Source organism: Pogoniulus pusillus, chromosome 36 (assembly GCF_015220805.1).
Source record: "Pogoniulus pusillus isolate bPogPus1 chromosome 36, bPogPus1.pri, whole genome shotgun sequence".
Classification (NCBI taxonomy): Eukaryota; Metazoa; Chordata; class Aves; order Piciformes; family Lybiidae; genus Pogoniulus; species Pogoniulus pusillus.
Genome location: NC_087299.1, coordinates 7362056 through 7376296, shown reverse-complemented (window position 1 = coordinate 7376296; position 14241 = coordinate 7362056). Strand labels below are relative to the sequence as shown.

The 14241-nt window shown below is 50.2% G+C and overlaps 1 protein-coding gene across 1 annotated transcript; it reads right to left on the bottom strand.

Annotated features, from left to right (window-relative positions):
* Positions 1–638: 638 nt before the first annotated feature.
* UBE2J2 (ubiquitin conjugating enzyme E2 J2) lies at positions 639–9263 on the bottom strand. Its single transcript, XM_064171826.1, has 7 exons — positions 9044–9263; positions 7078–7208; positions 6847–6887; positions 6035–6137; positions 5784–5922; positions 4271–4351; positions 639–4114 (listed from the first exon to the last, which is right to left on the bottom strand). Exons 2-7 carry the CDS (start codon positions 7206–7208, stop codon positions 3830–3832), a joined length of 780 nt encoding a protein of 259 aa, XP_064027896.1. The 5' UTR covers positions 9044–9263; the 3' UTR covers positions 639–3829.
* Positions 9264–14241: the final 4978 nt, after the last annotated feature.

The window sequence follows — 14241 nt, the reverse complement described above, 5'->3', positions numbered from 1 at the left end:
AATTACTCAGAGACATTTTAGCAACACCTTTTAAAGCACAAAGCTTAATCACTGTCAGGAGCTGATATGAGCTTGCTCTGCTGGAAACTTGTCACTTGCTGACTGCTGATGTGCAAGGCAACTTGGAGAAGCCATCAGATGGGCAAGAAGCATCTCCCCTTTGACCTTCAGTGTGGCCTTCTGCTTACCTAGGTTCATAGAAGGGTTTGGATTGGAAGGGACCTTAAAGATCAACAATTCCAGCCCCCCCCTACTTGGGCAGGAACACCTCTCACTACTGAAATCAAGACTGTAGTGACAGCTGTGACAGAACTCAGCTCTTACTACCTGTAGGACTTCCTGGCAGTGAGGTTGGTACTGGATGACCTCTGAGCTCCCCTTCCAAGCCTGACAATCCTCTCATTCTCCACACCTCAGTTTACCTGCTGGCAAAGTAAGGAGCTTCACAGATATTTCTTCACTCAGGTGTTGAATCACAGAATCAACCAGGCCTTCCTGGAGGTGTTTTACTACAGGTGTAAGGGATACCAAACTAACCTGAGGCAAAACACATCTGCAAGGTGGAAGCTGCAGTTCTGTCACAGCTCTGTGAGACTTCTTCCCAGCGATTCCTTTCCAAACAGCACTCCCAGAGGGGCTAAATTTCATCATGGATGTTTATTATGAACAAACAACTTTACAAGGCAGTCATTTCTGCTCCTCAAGTGCATGCCTGAAGGCAACTTCCATGACCTTGAAAACAAAACAGGAAGGGGGAGGGAGGAGAAATGATTACAGACAGATCCAGGATTTAAAACCTGAAGAGAAGTTTGAAAGCTATCACCAAGTGATCTTCTGACTCAAGCTACACCACCTGTGATATAACCTCACAGAAATCTCTGGAATTGCAGCTTCAAAGTGGATCTTTGCTCCAGTATCAGAGACTTGAGGGCCAGCTTTTAGTTGGATTCATTAATGGCAGTCCTTCAAGGCAGGAGCATGTTTTTGTTTGCATAAAGAATGGGTTTGCTTCACCTAAATGAGTCTGGTAACAAGAAAAGCTCTGATAGTGCAGATTTACACAGCCCTTTAAAACACACAAAGCAGCAAAACTGATACCAAAGGGAGAATTCTGTTGCCAAAGGCCAAGGAGCAAGATGCATCAAAATGCTGGAAGCCCAAGGAGTGAGGGCTCAAGTCAGCTGCTGCTCCTACCAGATGGGAGCCAAACTGACTGCCAAGTCTTCCTCTGAATCCAGGGGACTGAAGAGAAACTCAAACTGGAAGTTTAGGGGTTTAAATACAACCAATCCTCAGACAACAACGATGCAGCATGTCCAGGCTTTAACCAAAGCTCTGTTTTCTTTTCAGCTTCCAATTGTGCTACTTACTGAAAACGTAAGATTCACCTTCAGGTTGCCTGGGAGTAACTTAAGGCCAACTTCTGGTCACATCATAAAATGCTTTATTCAACACCTTCAGAGTTTACTGCCTTTCCCCCCCCCTCAGTTAAGTACATTTCACAGATGCAAACACACCACGGTCAAAGTCCCCTTTGCCTTTTGTCTTCATATGATGTGGACACAAAAGAACTTCCCAGAAGAAGCTAAAACATACGATCACCGATTAGAAGCTTGTGCCTAGAGGTGATGTCAGTGGTAATAAAAAGGCATTGTGAGAAGACAGATGTGTTTGAACCATACCAGCATCTAGCTACGAGGCACAAAAGCCTCAGCTACAGGTCCAGAGGCTTAAGAGGAAAACAAAAACCAGATTATTTGGACAAGTAACCTAGAAAACACTGCAGAGAGGACAGGACATCTCCTCTCTTTCTTTCCAGTACTCTCCCAGCCTGACAGAACATTTCCAGCTAGATACAAGTGGTGCTTCTGAGCTGCTGAAGTATCTACAAGAGGTAAATTGATATATATATAAATAAGATTTGGTGAAACCACAAAGAAGAAAAATAAATGAGTTATAAATACAGTTTAAACCCCAGCCTGTTCCAAATTGAATCCCTACACCCTGTCCTTCCTTACCTCAGAAGTGCTTTAAAGGTTTCTTTAGAGCTGTCCTGCTAGTTTTGATAGCTGTGGCAGAGGATTGGTCACCTTCATTGGTGCTCTAAGCTGCAGGGCTCATGGCTTAACAATAGCTTTGTTTACAAGCCAAGGTAAGTTGAGAAAACAAGTTTGAAAAGGGAAAAGAAAATTGGGTCTGCAAACAGACAAGGGAGAGAAGCCCAAAGAGAAAATTGGGTCTGCAAACAGACAAGGGAGAGAAGCCCAAAGAGAAAATTGGGTCTGCAAACAGACATAGGGGAGAAGCCCAAAGAGAAAATTGGGTCTGCAAACAAAGGAGAGAAGCCCAAAGAGAAATTTGGGTCTGCAAACAGACAAGGGAGAGAAGCCCAAAGGGCTTTCCCAATGGAGTGGGATGCAGGTGTTTACCCTGCTGTCACCTCAATTTGTTACCCTTAACAGTGAGCAGACAACTGACAATTAAAGGCATCACTGCTAATTATGAAAGGCACAGTTCAGTTTGTCTTTGATGAAACAAAGCATTTGGACAACATGAAGGAGGAAGGGTGATAAAAACCAAGCAGCTCCAAGTAATTGCAGGCAGACTTTGGAACTACCTTTGGAACTTGAGTGTTCAGCCACAGCCCTGTAATCCTATCAACAAAGATCAGCATTGCAGTCATCGTCTGGGGGAGGGGGAAGAGTGATAAACTTGAAGCTAAAAGCTTCTGCAGATGAATTAGGAGGGTTGGGGGGTAGTTTTTTGGCTTGTGGTTGTTGGTTTTAAGAGCTTCTGCAAAGCTTTAAGTGGAAGTGGAACTCATTTGAAGGGTTTACTTCACGTAGTGATGCTTCAGTCGACTCTGAAGTTGTTACCCAGACTCCTTTTGACTTCACAAGGGCTGGGGAAGGGGTTTACTCAATTTACCAAAGCCCAAGGAATCCAGGGAAGCTTTTTCTGAAGACACAATCAACTCACCATGGGTATGTGCAGTTTTATTGTCGGGTTGTTGTCTTTTTCCACAGTGGCACCTTGTGAGCAAAACTCAGCATTACAGCTTTCGACACAACAGCTCTCAAACCGGCAACCTGCGAGTCAGCAAAGCCAAACCCAATACCAGCTGTGGGCATCCCCACCAAAGGAGGATTCCAAAGGGTTTGGGGTTTTCCTTCAACTCCTAAAGGCCAACAACTGCACTTTTTGTAGCCCAAAATAAACCCTTCAGTGACACTGGGACAATTTAGACAACACACTGAACAGACACTGTTGTTATTTTCCTCACACATCTAATCACTACCGACTAGAGATGCAATGAGGTGCAGCCTAGGGTAAAGATGAAAAAGAAACCAGTCAACTTCTGGAGCATCAATGGTCACCCAAGTCCACAAGGAATCTCTACTGGAATCCTTTCAACACCTGCAGAGACTCTCCCCTACTGAAAAGATGATATGCAGAAATGGTGACTAAAGACTGTCCCATGAAGTCAAAAGCTGAGCTTGCTGAAGATGTTCCAGTTTCAAACAGCAGATGGAGAGAGAACTGCTATCAAAAACAACAAAATCAAAGCACTAGAAATGTTGGTACCTCATCAATAATGCTTTGACTTGTTTGTGAGCCACTGCTAGAGAGCAGAGAGGAGAAGATCTGGGAGCTGAGCTGCTTTTAAGCTTCCTAACCCAAACTACACCATTCCCCACACATAACCCAGGAGCCAACCAGTCGGCAAAACAAAGATCTCATCCAAGTGTCAGAGAGTCAGATGCCCAAAGAGTCCCACTCAATTCTGCAACTACCAACTAAATTTGGTCTTGGATTTCTTTTATTCTCCTCATTCTTGGGCTATGCTTCTCAGTACATACTTGACTGTGTAGGCAAAGGCTGCAAAACCAACTATAACGAACAAGTTCGCCAAAGCTCCGCCTAAGAGTCCGTGGTTGCGGTTGGCCTGTTGGAGCCCAGGGTGGTTGGCAGGTGCCAAGGGAACGTGCCCATTGAGGAGGGGGATTCCATTCTGACCATAGTGTGCTTCTCCATCAGGGACAACATCTGGTAAAGGGAGGGATGGAGGTCTGTTGTTGAGCTCTTCTTGTGCTTTCTGCTTTTGTTTAATCTCCTGAGGGGGGAAGAAAGAGAAAACCAAAGTGAAATGCTGCCAAGTGCAAGAGGCGAAGGTGTTGGGGGGTTGGGAAAGAGTTCAGGCCTCTGGTGGTTTACAGAGAAGCTGAGGAGCTGCAGAAAGCCAAATGACTGGAGGGATGAATTGCCTTACCTCCACCACTTCAGGGAAGAGCTCGCAGAAGACTTTGTCTTTTAAATTGTAAGCTAAGCTCTGTGCGGCGAGCTGCCTTTTCTGGGGAGGACACAAAGTCATCAGCAGGGGCACAGAAATCAAGCCAATGCACCCCCAGTTAACAAGAGCCCCACTCAGTGCACCCCCAATTAATAAAAGCCAAGTCAGTGCACCCCCAATTAATAAGAGTCCAAGTCAGTGCACCCCCAATTAGTAAAAGCCCAGGTCAGTGCACCCCCAATTAGTAAAAGCCCAGGTCAGTGCACCCCAAATTAGTAAAAGCCCAGGTCAGTGCACCCCCAATTAGTAAAAGCCCAGGTCAGTGCACCCCCAATTAGTAAAAGCCCAGGTCAGTGCACCCCCAATTAGTAAAAGCCCAGGTCAGTGCACCCCCAATTAATAAAGGCCAAATCAGTGCACCCCCAATTAATAAAAACCCAAATCAGTGACCCCCAATTAATAAAGGCCAAATCAGTGCACCCCCAATTAATAAAGGCCAAATCAGGGCACCCCCCAATTAACAGAGGTAAATATACCTACTGACAGGAAGAAATCAGCACACCCTAACTAATAGAAATGAAGTCAACACCCCCTAATTTGAGAGCAGATAGCCCCCCCAGCACTGAGACAAGACACCAGCCATCTAGTTTCCAACATCTGAAGCTTGAGGGGAGACTTGGAAGAAATTCTTCCCTGTGAGGTTGCCCCAGGGAGGTTGTGGATGCCCTTTCCCTGGAAGTGTTCAAAGTTAGGTTGCATGAGGTCTTGAGCAACCTGAGCTGGTGGGAGGTGTCCCTACCCATGGCAGGGGGGGTGGAAGTAGACAGTTGAGGTCTCTTCCACCCCCAAACCATTCCATGAACATCTAAAACTTCACACTCAGGAATATTATTGACTACCACAGACTTTTTTTAGACATAAATTATGTTCTCCATTTTTCACCTTGCAGGTTTAGTGTTCTGTAGCAGTGAGGCAGGAGGAAAGTTCTCACCATGCTGTTCACTAAAAGAGATTTTAAGTTCTCTATGAAATCCTAAAATGAATTTGCTTCATGTGTTCATCACCTGTAGTAGGCAACAACAGAGAGCTGTTTTGGTGAGAAAAGCTCTCTAAGATGATCAATCCCAACCACCAATCCAACACCACCATGGTCACTAAAGGCTGTCCCACAGTGCCATGGCCACACCTTTCTTGAACACCTCCAGGGATGGTGCCTCCACCACCTCTCTGGGCAGCCTGTTCCAACCCCTAAGCACTCTTTCAGTCACAAAATTTTCCCTGATCTCCAACCTAAAGATCCCCTGGCACAGCTTGAGGCCATTTCCTCTCATCCTATCACCAGATACAAGAGAGAAGTAACCAACTCCACCCCACTGCAACCTCCTTTCATGGAGTTATAACTTCTGAGATTCCAAAATACTGTTTTAACTTTGAGGTCATGTTCACCACTCCCCAAGCTGACAAAAGGCAGAGGACAGAGTCTAGAGCTTACTGTGAATTCTGAGGTCTCTATGCTGCCCAGTGTGGGGCCCTTCTCCACCATAAAACTAAGCAGGCCTGTCAAGATTGTTGAGACTGACCACGCTGGATTCCATGTGTCCGGGTGGAAGTCAGTGATTGAAAGACACAACCTTCAAAAGGAGAAGACAGGCAGCATGGTTTGGCTTTGCCATTAAATGATCACACCTGATACACATAGCTAAAATGGTGCTAACTGCTGAAGTGGTAGAAGGAAATCCTTACCTTGTGTTACACTTAAACCTTCCATTGGGTGTAATCATATAAATACTAGGAGGTTTAAAAGGAAATTCTCTGGGGAATATTAGTTTCCCGTGGTAATAGCCACCTGCATTACATAAAGAGATGAATTACTCATTTTGCATGAAGGTCAAGCCCTGAACTGCTACTGAAAACCTTTTCCTTGTCTCCTCCTCCCCCTCAAGCTCACCATCTCCTGCCTCTTAAGCACAGGGATAGCAACAACCCACACCTGCAGCATTTACCTCGGAGGCAACTCTCTCACCTGCACCTTACAAACAGCATTTGCTGTTGTCAATTCCATCACACAGCTAAAACAAAACCAACCCAAGTGGATTCTAAACACAACACAAATGGGTTTGTTTTCCAGATAACACAGTGGAGAAGCTGAGCTCAGAAAGCACTTTGGGAGAGGCTGCAGAAGACATTGAGGTTTGTGACTACAATGAACTAACAAAGCTTCTGCTTTCCTCACTTTCCCCACAGCAATCCCTCAGTTCATGTGCTAACAGCGAGGGATTTTTGAAGGTTATATCTGGTTACAAAGCAAATTATTTGCTCCAAGATCTCAATCTGTCTTCAGTTTAACCTTAATGTGCTTGTTAGAACCTTTGGTAATAAAAGAGCCTCCTATCAGACAGCGATGCTGCCTCTGTTCAAACAAGCCTCCAGTGAACTTTGAAACTGCCCTAACAGTTACAGCAGTTACATTTTGCCCATTCAAACAAGGATGTAATTACTGAGGCAGGCTAATCACAACATAAATGACATGCATTTTACATCATCATAACGTTTACCTTCATAAGGAGTCATTTCAGGTCCCCGTACAACATAGTGCCTGAGACAAGGAAACGAAAAGCAGATAAACAAAAAGCAGCATGAAAGCCACTCAGAAAAATGAAGATCAATATCACAAAGGTCTCACACTCCTCCTCCCCAACCCAAGACTCCCATACAAGTCTGGAGGAGTGGAGTCAGACTAGACAACCTGGAAAATCTTGTTCTCCCCAGGCCACTCCAGCTCTTACCATTCGAGGATATTAGAGGGGAGAGGCTCTGCACAGATGTAAGGCACTGGGTCTTTCTTAATTCGAAGGTAGTCTTGTTTCAGCCTCTGGGTTGCTGTGGTGGGTGCTCTCTTGTTGCTGTTGTTGCTCATCTGGTTTCCAAAAGACACAAAAACACAACCTTAGAGCCACTATGTTTCCCTGGACACAGCTCCAGGTGTTTGCTCCATTTGCTTCACAGAGCTGGACGAGGCCTTGAGTGACCTGGTTTGGTGGAAGGTGTCTCTGACAGCACCAGGGAGGTTGGAACTGGATGATCTTCAAGGTTCCTTCCAACCCAAACCATCTTATGAAATTAGCACAGCTTTAAAGTGGCAAAAGCCAGGCAAAACCTTAAACAGCACACTCCCAAAAGACCGGGTATTGCCAAAGTGGCCCAACAGCCCTGCCACAACACTGCTGCCTCAAATACCAGAGAGAACTGCAATCAAGGCAATGTGCTGCACTCCAGAAGCCACGGGAACTCTTAAGAACCAGCCCTGTGCTTAGGCTGAGCACACATCCATTTAGCACTCTCATCAAGGGCTTAGCCTTTTCAAGTCATTCATTTCCCGACTCCCATTTGAATATCCATGAGGCACATCTGCCCCTCATTCAAAGCCACTTGGGTGTTTCCGCACTGTCCAGTTCTTTGAAACACAAATAAACCTCACAATGACCTTAGCACCGATGCAGGCTGAAGGCTTTTTCTGCTCAGTCTGCTGCCTGGTTAAGAGTCGGCTGAATTTACAGAAGGAACCTTCGCTGCTTGATTATTCTCTTCCAACAAAAAGCCTCGCCCAAAATGAGAGCAAGGCAGTGTGAAGAAAGGAAACTCCACGCTGCTGACAAGACAAAGATAGCATCAGCCCTTACAATGCGCCTAGAGAACACAAGCCAATTAACAACTGCTAATTAACTCACTTTTCCCCCCAAGAAATTTAGCCAGTTACAGAGGGAAACTCAAGCACAAGCAAGCAGGAACGACTGTAGACAGCCTGCACAAAGAGATAAGACAAAGCTTGCAGCATGATAGCAGCACTTGGCACTGAACTATAACTAAATGCCCACGGCCCTTTGTGTCCCTTGGCTTCGAGCAGCCAGCCAAGTACAACTTATTCAAGATAAAACCTTTCCAACACGAACAGCAACTGAAAACGGTCAAAAGGTCAAAGCCCACTCAAAATAACCTGGCTGTTGTCACGGTTACTGCAAAGCACCGCTCGAAAGGAAGTGTTTTCTCCTCGGGAGGAGCCCCACGTGTTTTTAAGTCACGAGTTTTAAGATCCTAAGCGGAAAGCTTCTCTGGAAAGGGCAGCTTTGAGGTTCAAAACTCAGCTTAAATCCTAGCTTTAGTTTAACGCAACTCTTTGTTCTGGAGCCTTGCGGCAGCGTTCTGTAAACCCACCGAAATATTCCCCGGCGCTCAGTGAATGAGATTTTAAGGCTCCTCAAAGCCTTCTTTGAAGGCACATTTGTAGCTTAAGGCCATCAAACAGACAGCACCGTTTACAGCAGCCACAACCACGAACCCGTCCTGACCATACGAGGAAGAGAGAGAAGGGAGAAAGCAACTCGCCAGGGCTCGCACAGCCGAGCTCCAGCAGCACAGTGCGCCCCAGCCCAGCTCGGAAGGGTGGATCTGGGAAGCAAACGCAAGGGCAGCACAGGGCAGGTGGAAAACAAGACCTGCGAAATGCGTCAGAGCTTCTTTCTGGAGGTAAACCTGACCCGGCCCTACCGGTAGCAGTTCCGTGCCCGAGGAGACGAGCAGCGAGTACAAGAACGGACGAAGAAGCAAGAGGACAACCAAGGAGTTCACAGCGAGCCCGGCACTTGCCACAGCCAGCCGGGGAAGGGACAGCCGGAGCACGGAAGCCGCCAGCGCAGCCCTCCCTGCTCCCGGAGCTGCCCCACGGCCTCGCCCCGCCGGCCAGGCCCCACTCACCTCTCCCTGCTAGCGCAGGCCCCTCCGCCGCCGGGACGCGCCGCCTGCCCGCAGCCGGGGGCCAAGCGAGGGAGGGGAGAAGGGCGAAAAGGAGAAGGGAAGGGGGAAATAACGGCAGAGCGGCGCAGGACGGCGACCCCCGCAGCTGCCCGTGCGGCGCGGCCGCGGCAACCAGCCAAGATGGCGGCCGGGCGAGGCGGGGCCGGGAGCGCTGCCGGCCGCTACCGGGCGGGGCTGCCGCTTCCGGCCGCTGCGTCACGGCCGCGTCACCGCCTGCCGCTTCCGCCGCTGCCGCTTCCGCCGCTGCCTTCCGCTTCCGCCGCTGCCGTCCGCTTCCGCCACCGCCTTCCGCTTCCGCCACTGCCGCTTCCGCCATTGCCGCTTCCGCCATTGCCGCTTCCGCTCGCCGCTGCCGTGGCGGCCGCGGGGGCTGCTGAGGGAGTGGTCGTGGCCCGGAACGCCTCTGCCGCGGAACGCCGCCGCGGGGCAGCCTCGCAGCCGGGGAGGGAGTGGGACAGACCCAAAGGCGCTGCGGGTCCTCTGCCGCGGAGCCCCCGGGCTGCCCCCAGCCGCTCCGGTTCCTGCTGCGAGGCCTTCGCCGTGGGTGGGGCTGGGTCCAAGCCCCGTGAAGGAGATGTGCAGGGCGGGGGGCGGCAGAGAGCCTGTGTGTGAGCGGTGCTGTTGTCACGGCAGAGAGCCTGTGTGTGAGCGGTGCTGTTGTCACGGCAGAGAGCCTGGAAATAAACAGCGGTAACAAACGTCTGGTGTCCTTCGGCGGCTCCGTTGAGGTAGAGTCGGGCAGGCTGGAAGGGAGCTCCAAGCTCAGGCAGCCCAGCCTAGCACCCAGCCCTGCCCAACCAACCAGACCATGGCACTAAGTGCCCCAGCCAGGCTTGGCTGCAACACCTCCAGGCACAGCCACTCCACCACCTCCCTGGGCAGCCCATTCCAATGCCAATCACTCTCTCTGACAACAACTTCCTCCTCACATCCAGCCTCAACCTGCCCTGGCACAGCTTGAGGCTGTGTCCCCTTTGTTCTGGTGCTGGCTGCCTGGCAGCAGAGCCCAACCCCACCTGGCTACAGCCTCCCTGCAGGCAGCTGCAGGCAGCAATGAGCTCTGCCCTGAGCCTCCTCTGCTGCAGGCTGCACCCCCCCAGCTCCCTCAGCCTCTCCTCACAGAGCTGTGCTCCAGGCCCCTCCCCAGCCTTGCTGCCCTTCTCCAAACACCTTCCAGCACCTCAACATCTCTCAGGAATTGAGTGGCCCAGATCCAGATACTACAAGTTTATAAAGATGACATTTAGGAGGCACCTTGGGGCTGTCTGCCTTTTTCTTTGCTGAAGAAGAGCTGCTTGGGTGTGTGTGTTGTCAGTGCTGCAAGTCACCTGAATCTCCCTATTCCCAGTGTTTCTAAAATGGGTAAACCCAAACCTGTTTTCAGTCATTCAAAGAAAATGTTTGGGCTCCAGGATTCCACCAGTAGGCTCCTGAAAGTACAGCAAAGTTTTGTACAGTGATCCTGCATTTTTAGCTTCAGTAAATAGAGGTAAAGGAAGTTAACTCCTTATGGTTAAGGAAACCAAAGTGGCAGGAAGGTGGAGTGCCTGTGCACTGGATGTAAAGTCACATATTCAGGCCACCCTTGGAGAAAGGCCTGCAAAATGCTGCCCCACTGCAGTGCACACAGAGTTCTCTTCTGCCCTAGCTCCTCTGCTCACTGCCTTTATTTCCTCAGCTGAAACAGAGGCAGAAAAGGAAATTGAGTCACACAAAGGGTTTGTAATAGACTCGTGACTGCTGTCATCATCTGTAAGTTTGCAGATGACACCAAGTTAGGAGCAGCTGTGGAGCTGTTGGAAGGTAGGAGAGCCCTGAAAAGGGCCATGGCCAGGCTGGATGGGTGGGCAGAGGCCAATGGGATGGGACTGAACAAGGCCAAGGGCAGGTTCTGCACTGTGGCCACAGCAACCCCAAGCAGCACTACAGGCTGGGGACAGAGTGGCTGAGAGCAGCCAGGCAGAGAGGGAGCTGGGGGTGCTGGGAGAGAGGAGCTGCAGAGGAGGCAGCAGTGCCCAGGTGGGCAGCAGAGCCAATGGCATCCTGGGCTGGCTCAGGAGCAGTGTGGGCAGCAGGACAAGGGAGGTTCTTCTGCCCCTGTGCTCAGCACTGCTCAGGCCACCCCTGGAGTGCTGTGTCCAGTTCTGGGCTCCTCCATTGCAGAGAGATGCTGAGGTGCTGGAAGGTGTTTGGAGCAGGGCAGCAAGGCTGGGGAGGGGCACGGCGACTCCACCACCTCCCTGTGCAGCCCATTCCAATGCCAATCACTCTGTGAAGAGAGGCTCTGCACGCCGGAGCGCTGCAGCGGTACCCAACAGAGGGCAGTGGTGGCTTACACAGCCTCTAAGCTCTCGATTCTGCAGCCAGAGTGCCCCAGGCTGCTGCCCAGCCTTGCACGCCCTGACATGGCTCTGCGGAGCTTAACTCACAGCAGGAAGGAGGGGGAAAAACACCCAAATGCAGCTGTGATGTCAGTGCCTATGGGCAACCCCCGAATTTGCCACCACCTGTACCACCTTTTCAATGCCACTTGAGGTGTACAAGTTGGGGATTGCACCATTCTGTGTGCTCATAGAATCCCCCACTCAGGTTGCTTTGGGGTTCTGGTGGGAGTGGGGAGTTTTCTTCCATGCCCTAAGCGCTGAGGCAGGGCTGTGAATGCAAAGAGACTGCTGGAGGAGAGTCCAGAGGGAGCTGCAGGTGTGAAGCAAAATGAGATGAGGTTTGGCCATGGAGAAGACCACTCAGAGCATTGACAACTGATGGTGGTTAAGCTTCAAATGTGGGCAAGAAAGATTTATACAGAGGGTAAGAAACTGGTAGAGGTTATGGGGAGGGGGAAGGGAAATATCAATCTGAAATGATAGAGAAGCAAAGACACAAACACTTGGGTGTAAAGTAAGAGAATCAGAGAGTGGTTTAGGTTGGAAGGGACCTCAAGGATCAGCCAGTTCCAACCCTCCTGCCACAGGCAGGGACATCTCCCACTAGAACAGGTCACTCAAGGCTTCATTCAACCTGCCCTTGAACTCCTTCAGGGAGGTTGTGGAGCACAGAAGCACCCAATGGGATCTTTGATCCCATTGGGTGATTCTGTGCTCCACAACCTCCCTGGGAAACCTGTGCCAGTGTCTCACCACCCTCAACCTGTGCCAGTCTCTCACCACCCTCAACCTGTGCCAGTCTCTCACCACCCTCACTGCACAGAACCCTTTCCTAGCATCCACTTTCAATCTCCCCTCTGCCACTTCAAACCCATTCCTCCTCCTCCTCTCATTACCAGACCTTGTCAATAGTCCCTCCCCAGCCCTCCTGTAGCTTCAGGTCCTGCAAGGCCACTCCAAGGTCTCCTCCAAGCCTTCTCTTCTCCAGTCTGCACAGCCCCAACTCTCTCAGCCTGTGCTCAGAGCAGAGCTGCTGCAGCCCTCTCAGCATCTTGGTGGCCTCCTCTGCACTGCCTCCAACACTTCCATGTCCTGCTTGTGCTGGGGGCTCCAGAACTGCCCCCAGGATCCTTTGGACCATTTCAATTTTGGTGTCATGAAATGTTTCAAGGAAGAAATGGTTTGCTTTTAAAACACTAAAAAGAGAACTAACAATTGGTTGATTTTGTTTTGATTTCTTACATCCCCCCAGGGCTGTCCTGAGCTCACAGTTTGCAAATGCTGTAAGGTGTTGCAGAATGGGAGGGACCCTTCAGCATAAATCCTTACTAGACTTGGAGATTTAAAGCACATAAACACAGGGTATCATTAGGATGCTCTATTAGCCTACATCTGTTTCACCTAATAAATTCCCCTTGCCAACTCACACAGCAAAATCCACACCAACCTTTCTACCCCTTGACCTGAGGATCATTTCCTTCTTTTTCCTCTCACACCATTTGATCTCCTGTGCTCAGCACTGCTCAGGCCACACCTGGAGTGCTGTGTCCAGTTCTGGGCTCCTTCATTCCAGAGAGATGTTGAGGTGCTGGAAGGTGTTTGGAGAAGGGCAGGAAGGCTGGGGAGGGGCCTGGAGCAGAGCCCTGTGAGGAGAGGCTGAGGGAGCTGGGGGGGTGCAGCCTGCAGCAGAGGAGGCTCAGGGCAGAGCTCATTGCTGTCTGCAGCTGCCTGCAGGGAGGCTGTAGCCAGGTGGGGTTGGGCTCTGCTGCCAGGCACCCAGCAACAGAAGAAGGGGACACAGCCTCAAGCTGTGCCAGGGCAGGTTGAGGCTGGATGTTGTTAGGAAGTTGTTGTCAGAGAGAGTGATTGGCATTGGAATGGGCTGCCCAGGGAGGTGGTGGAGTGGCTGTGGCTGGAGGTGTTGCAGCCAAGCCTGGCTGGGGCACTTAGTGCCATGGTCTGGTTGGTTGGGCAGGGCTGGGTGCTAGGTTGGACTGGCTGAGCTTGGAGCTCTCTTCCAGCCTGCTTGATTCTGTGACTCTGATGATTCTTTTCATGCTTGCTACAAAGTCATCCAACTCCTGGAAACTTGAGAAACAGCAACCTGGAGTCTGTAATAAAGGCCCCAGGATGCTGAAGGGGTTTCTGGAGCTCACATTTCCACCTCTGTTGTCATTCTGCTGCTGCCCAAGCCCAAAGTATTTCGTGCCTGAGTGTGCTGTCATGGGCATTCCATTCATTTCTCCAGCATGTTATTCCCCACACTAATGACACCACAGAATGAGACCTCTCAGAGTAGTTTCTTTCTTCCCAGTTGTTTTCCAACATGCAAATGAATCACTCTGAAGAATTTCCTCTCTGGAAGGTACCTTTGGTGTGCTGCTGCTGTGTCTTGAAGGGATGTTTTAAACCTGAGCTTGGGAAGTTGCTTGGAGTTCCAAGTGGATGTTCTCATTAAGTGCTCCAAGTTAATGAGTGCAAACTGCTAAAGTAATTAACTCCAGGACAGAGGCAGCCTCTGAAAGGTTGAGGTTTAATTTGGTCTGGCCCCCTAAGCACAGTGGGGCATGAAAACAGCTCTCTGTACCTGTGACCCTTTGTACCAGTCACAGATTGCATTGGCTTGGAAGGGACCCTCAAAAGGCATCTTGCCCAACCCCCCTGCAGGCAGCAGGGACCCTTCCAATTGCATCAGGCTGCCCAAGGACACAGCCAGGCTGATGCTGAACGTCTCCAGTGTCCCACCACCCTGAT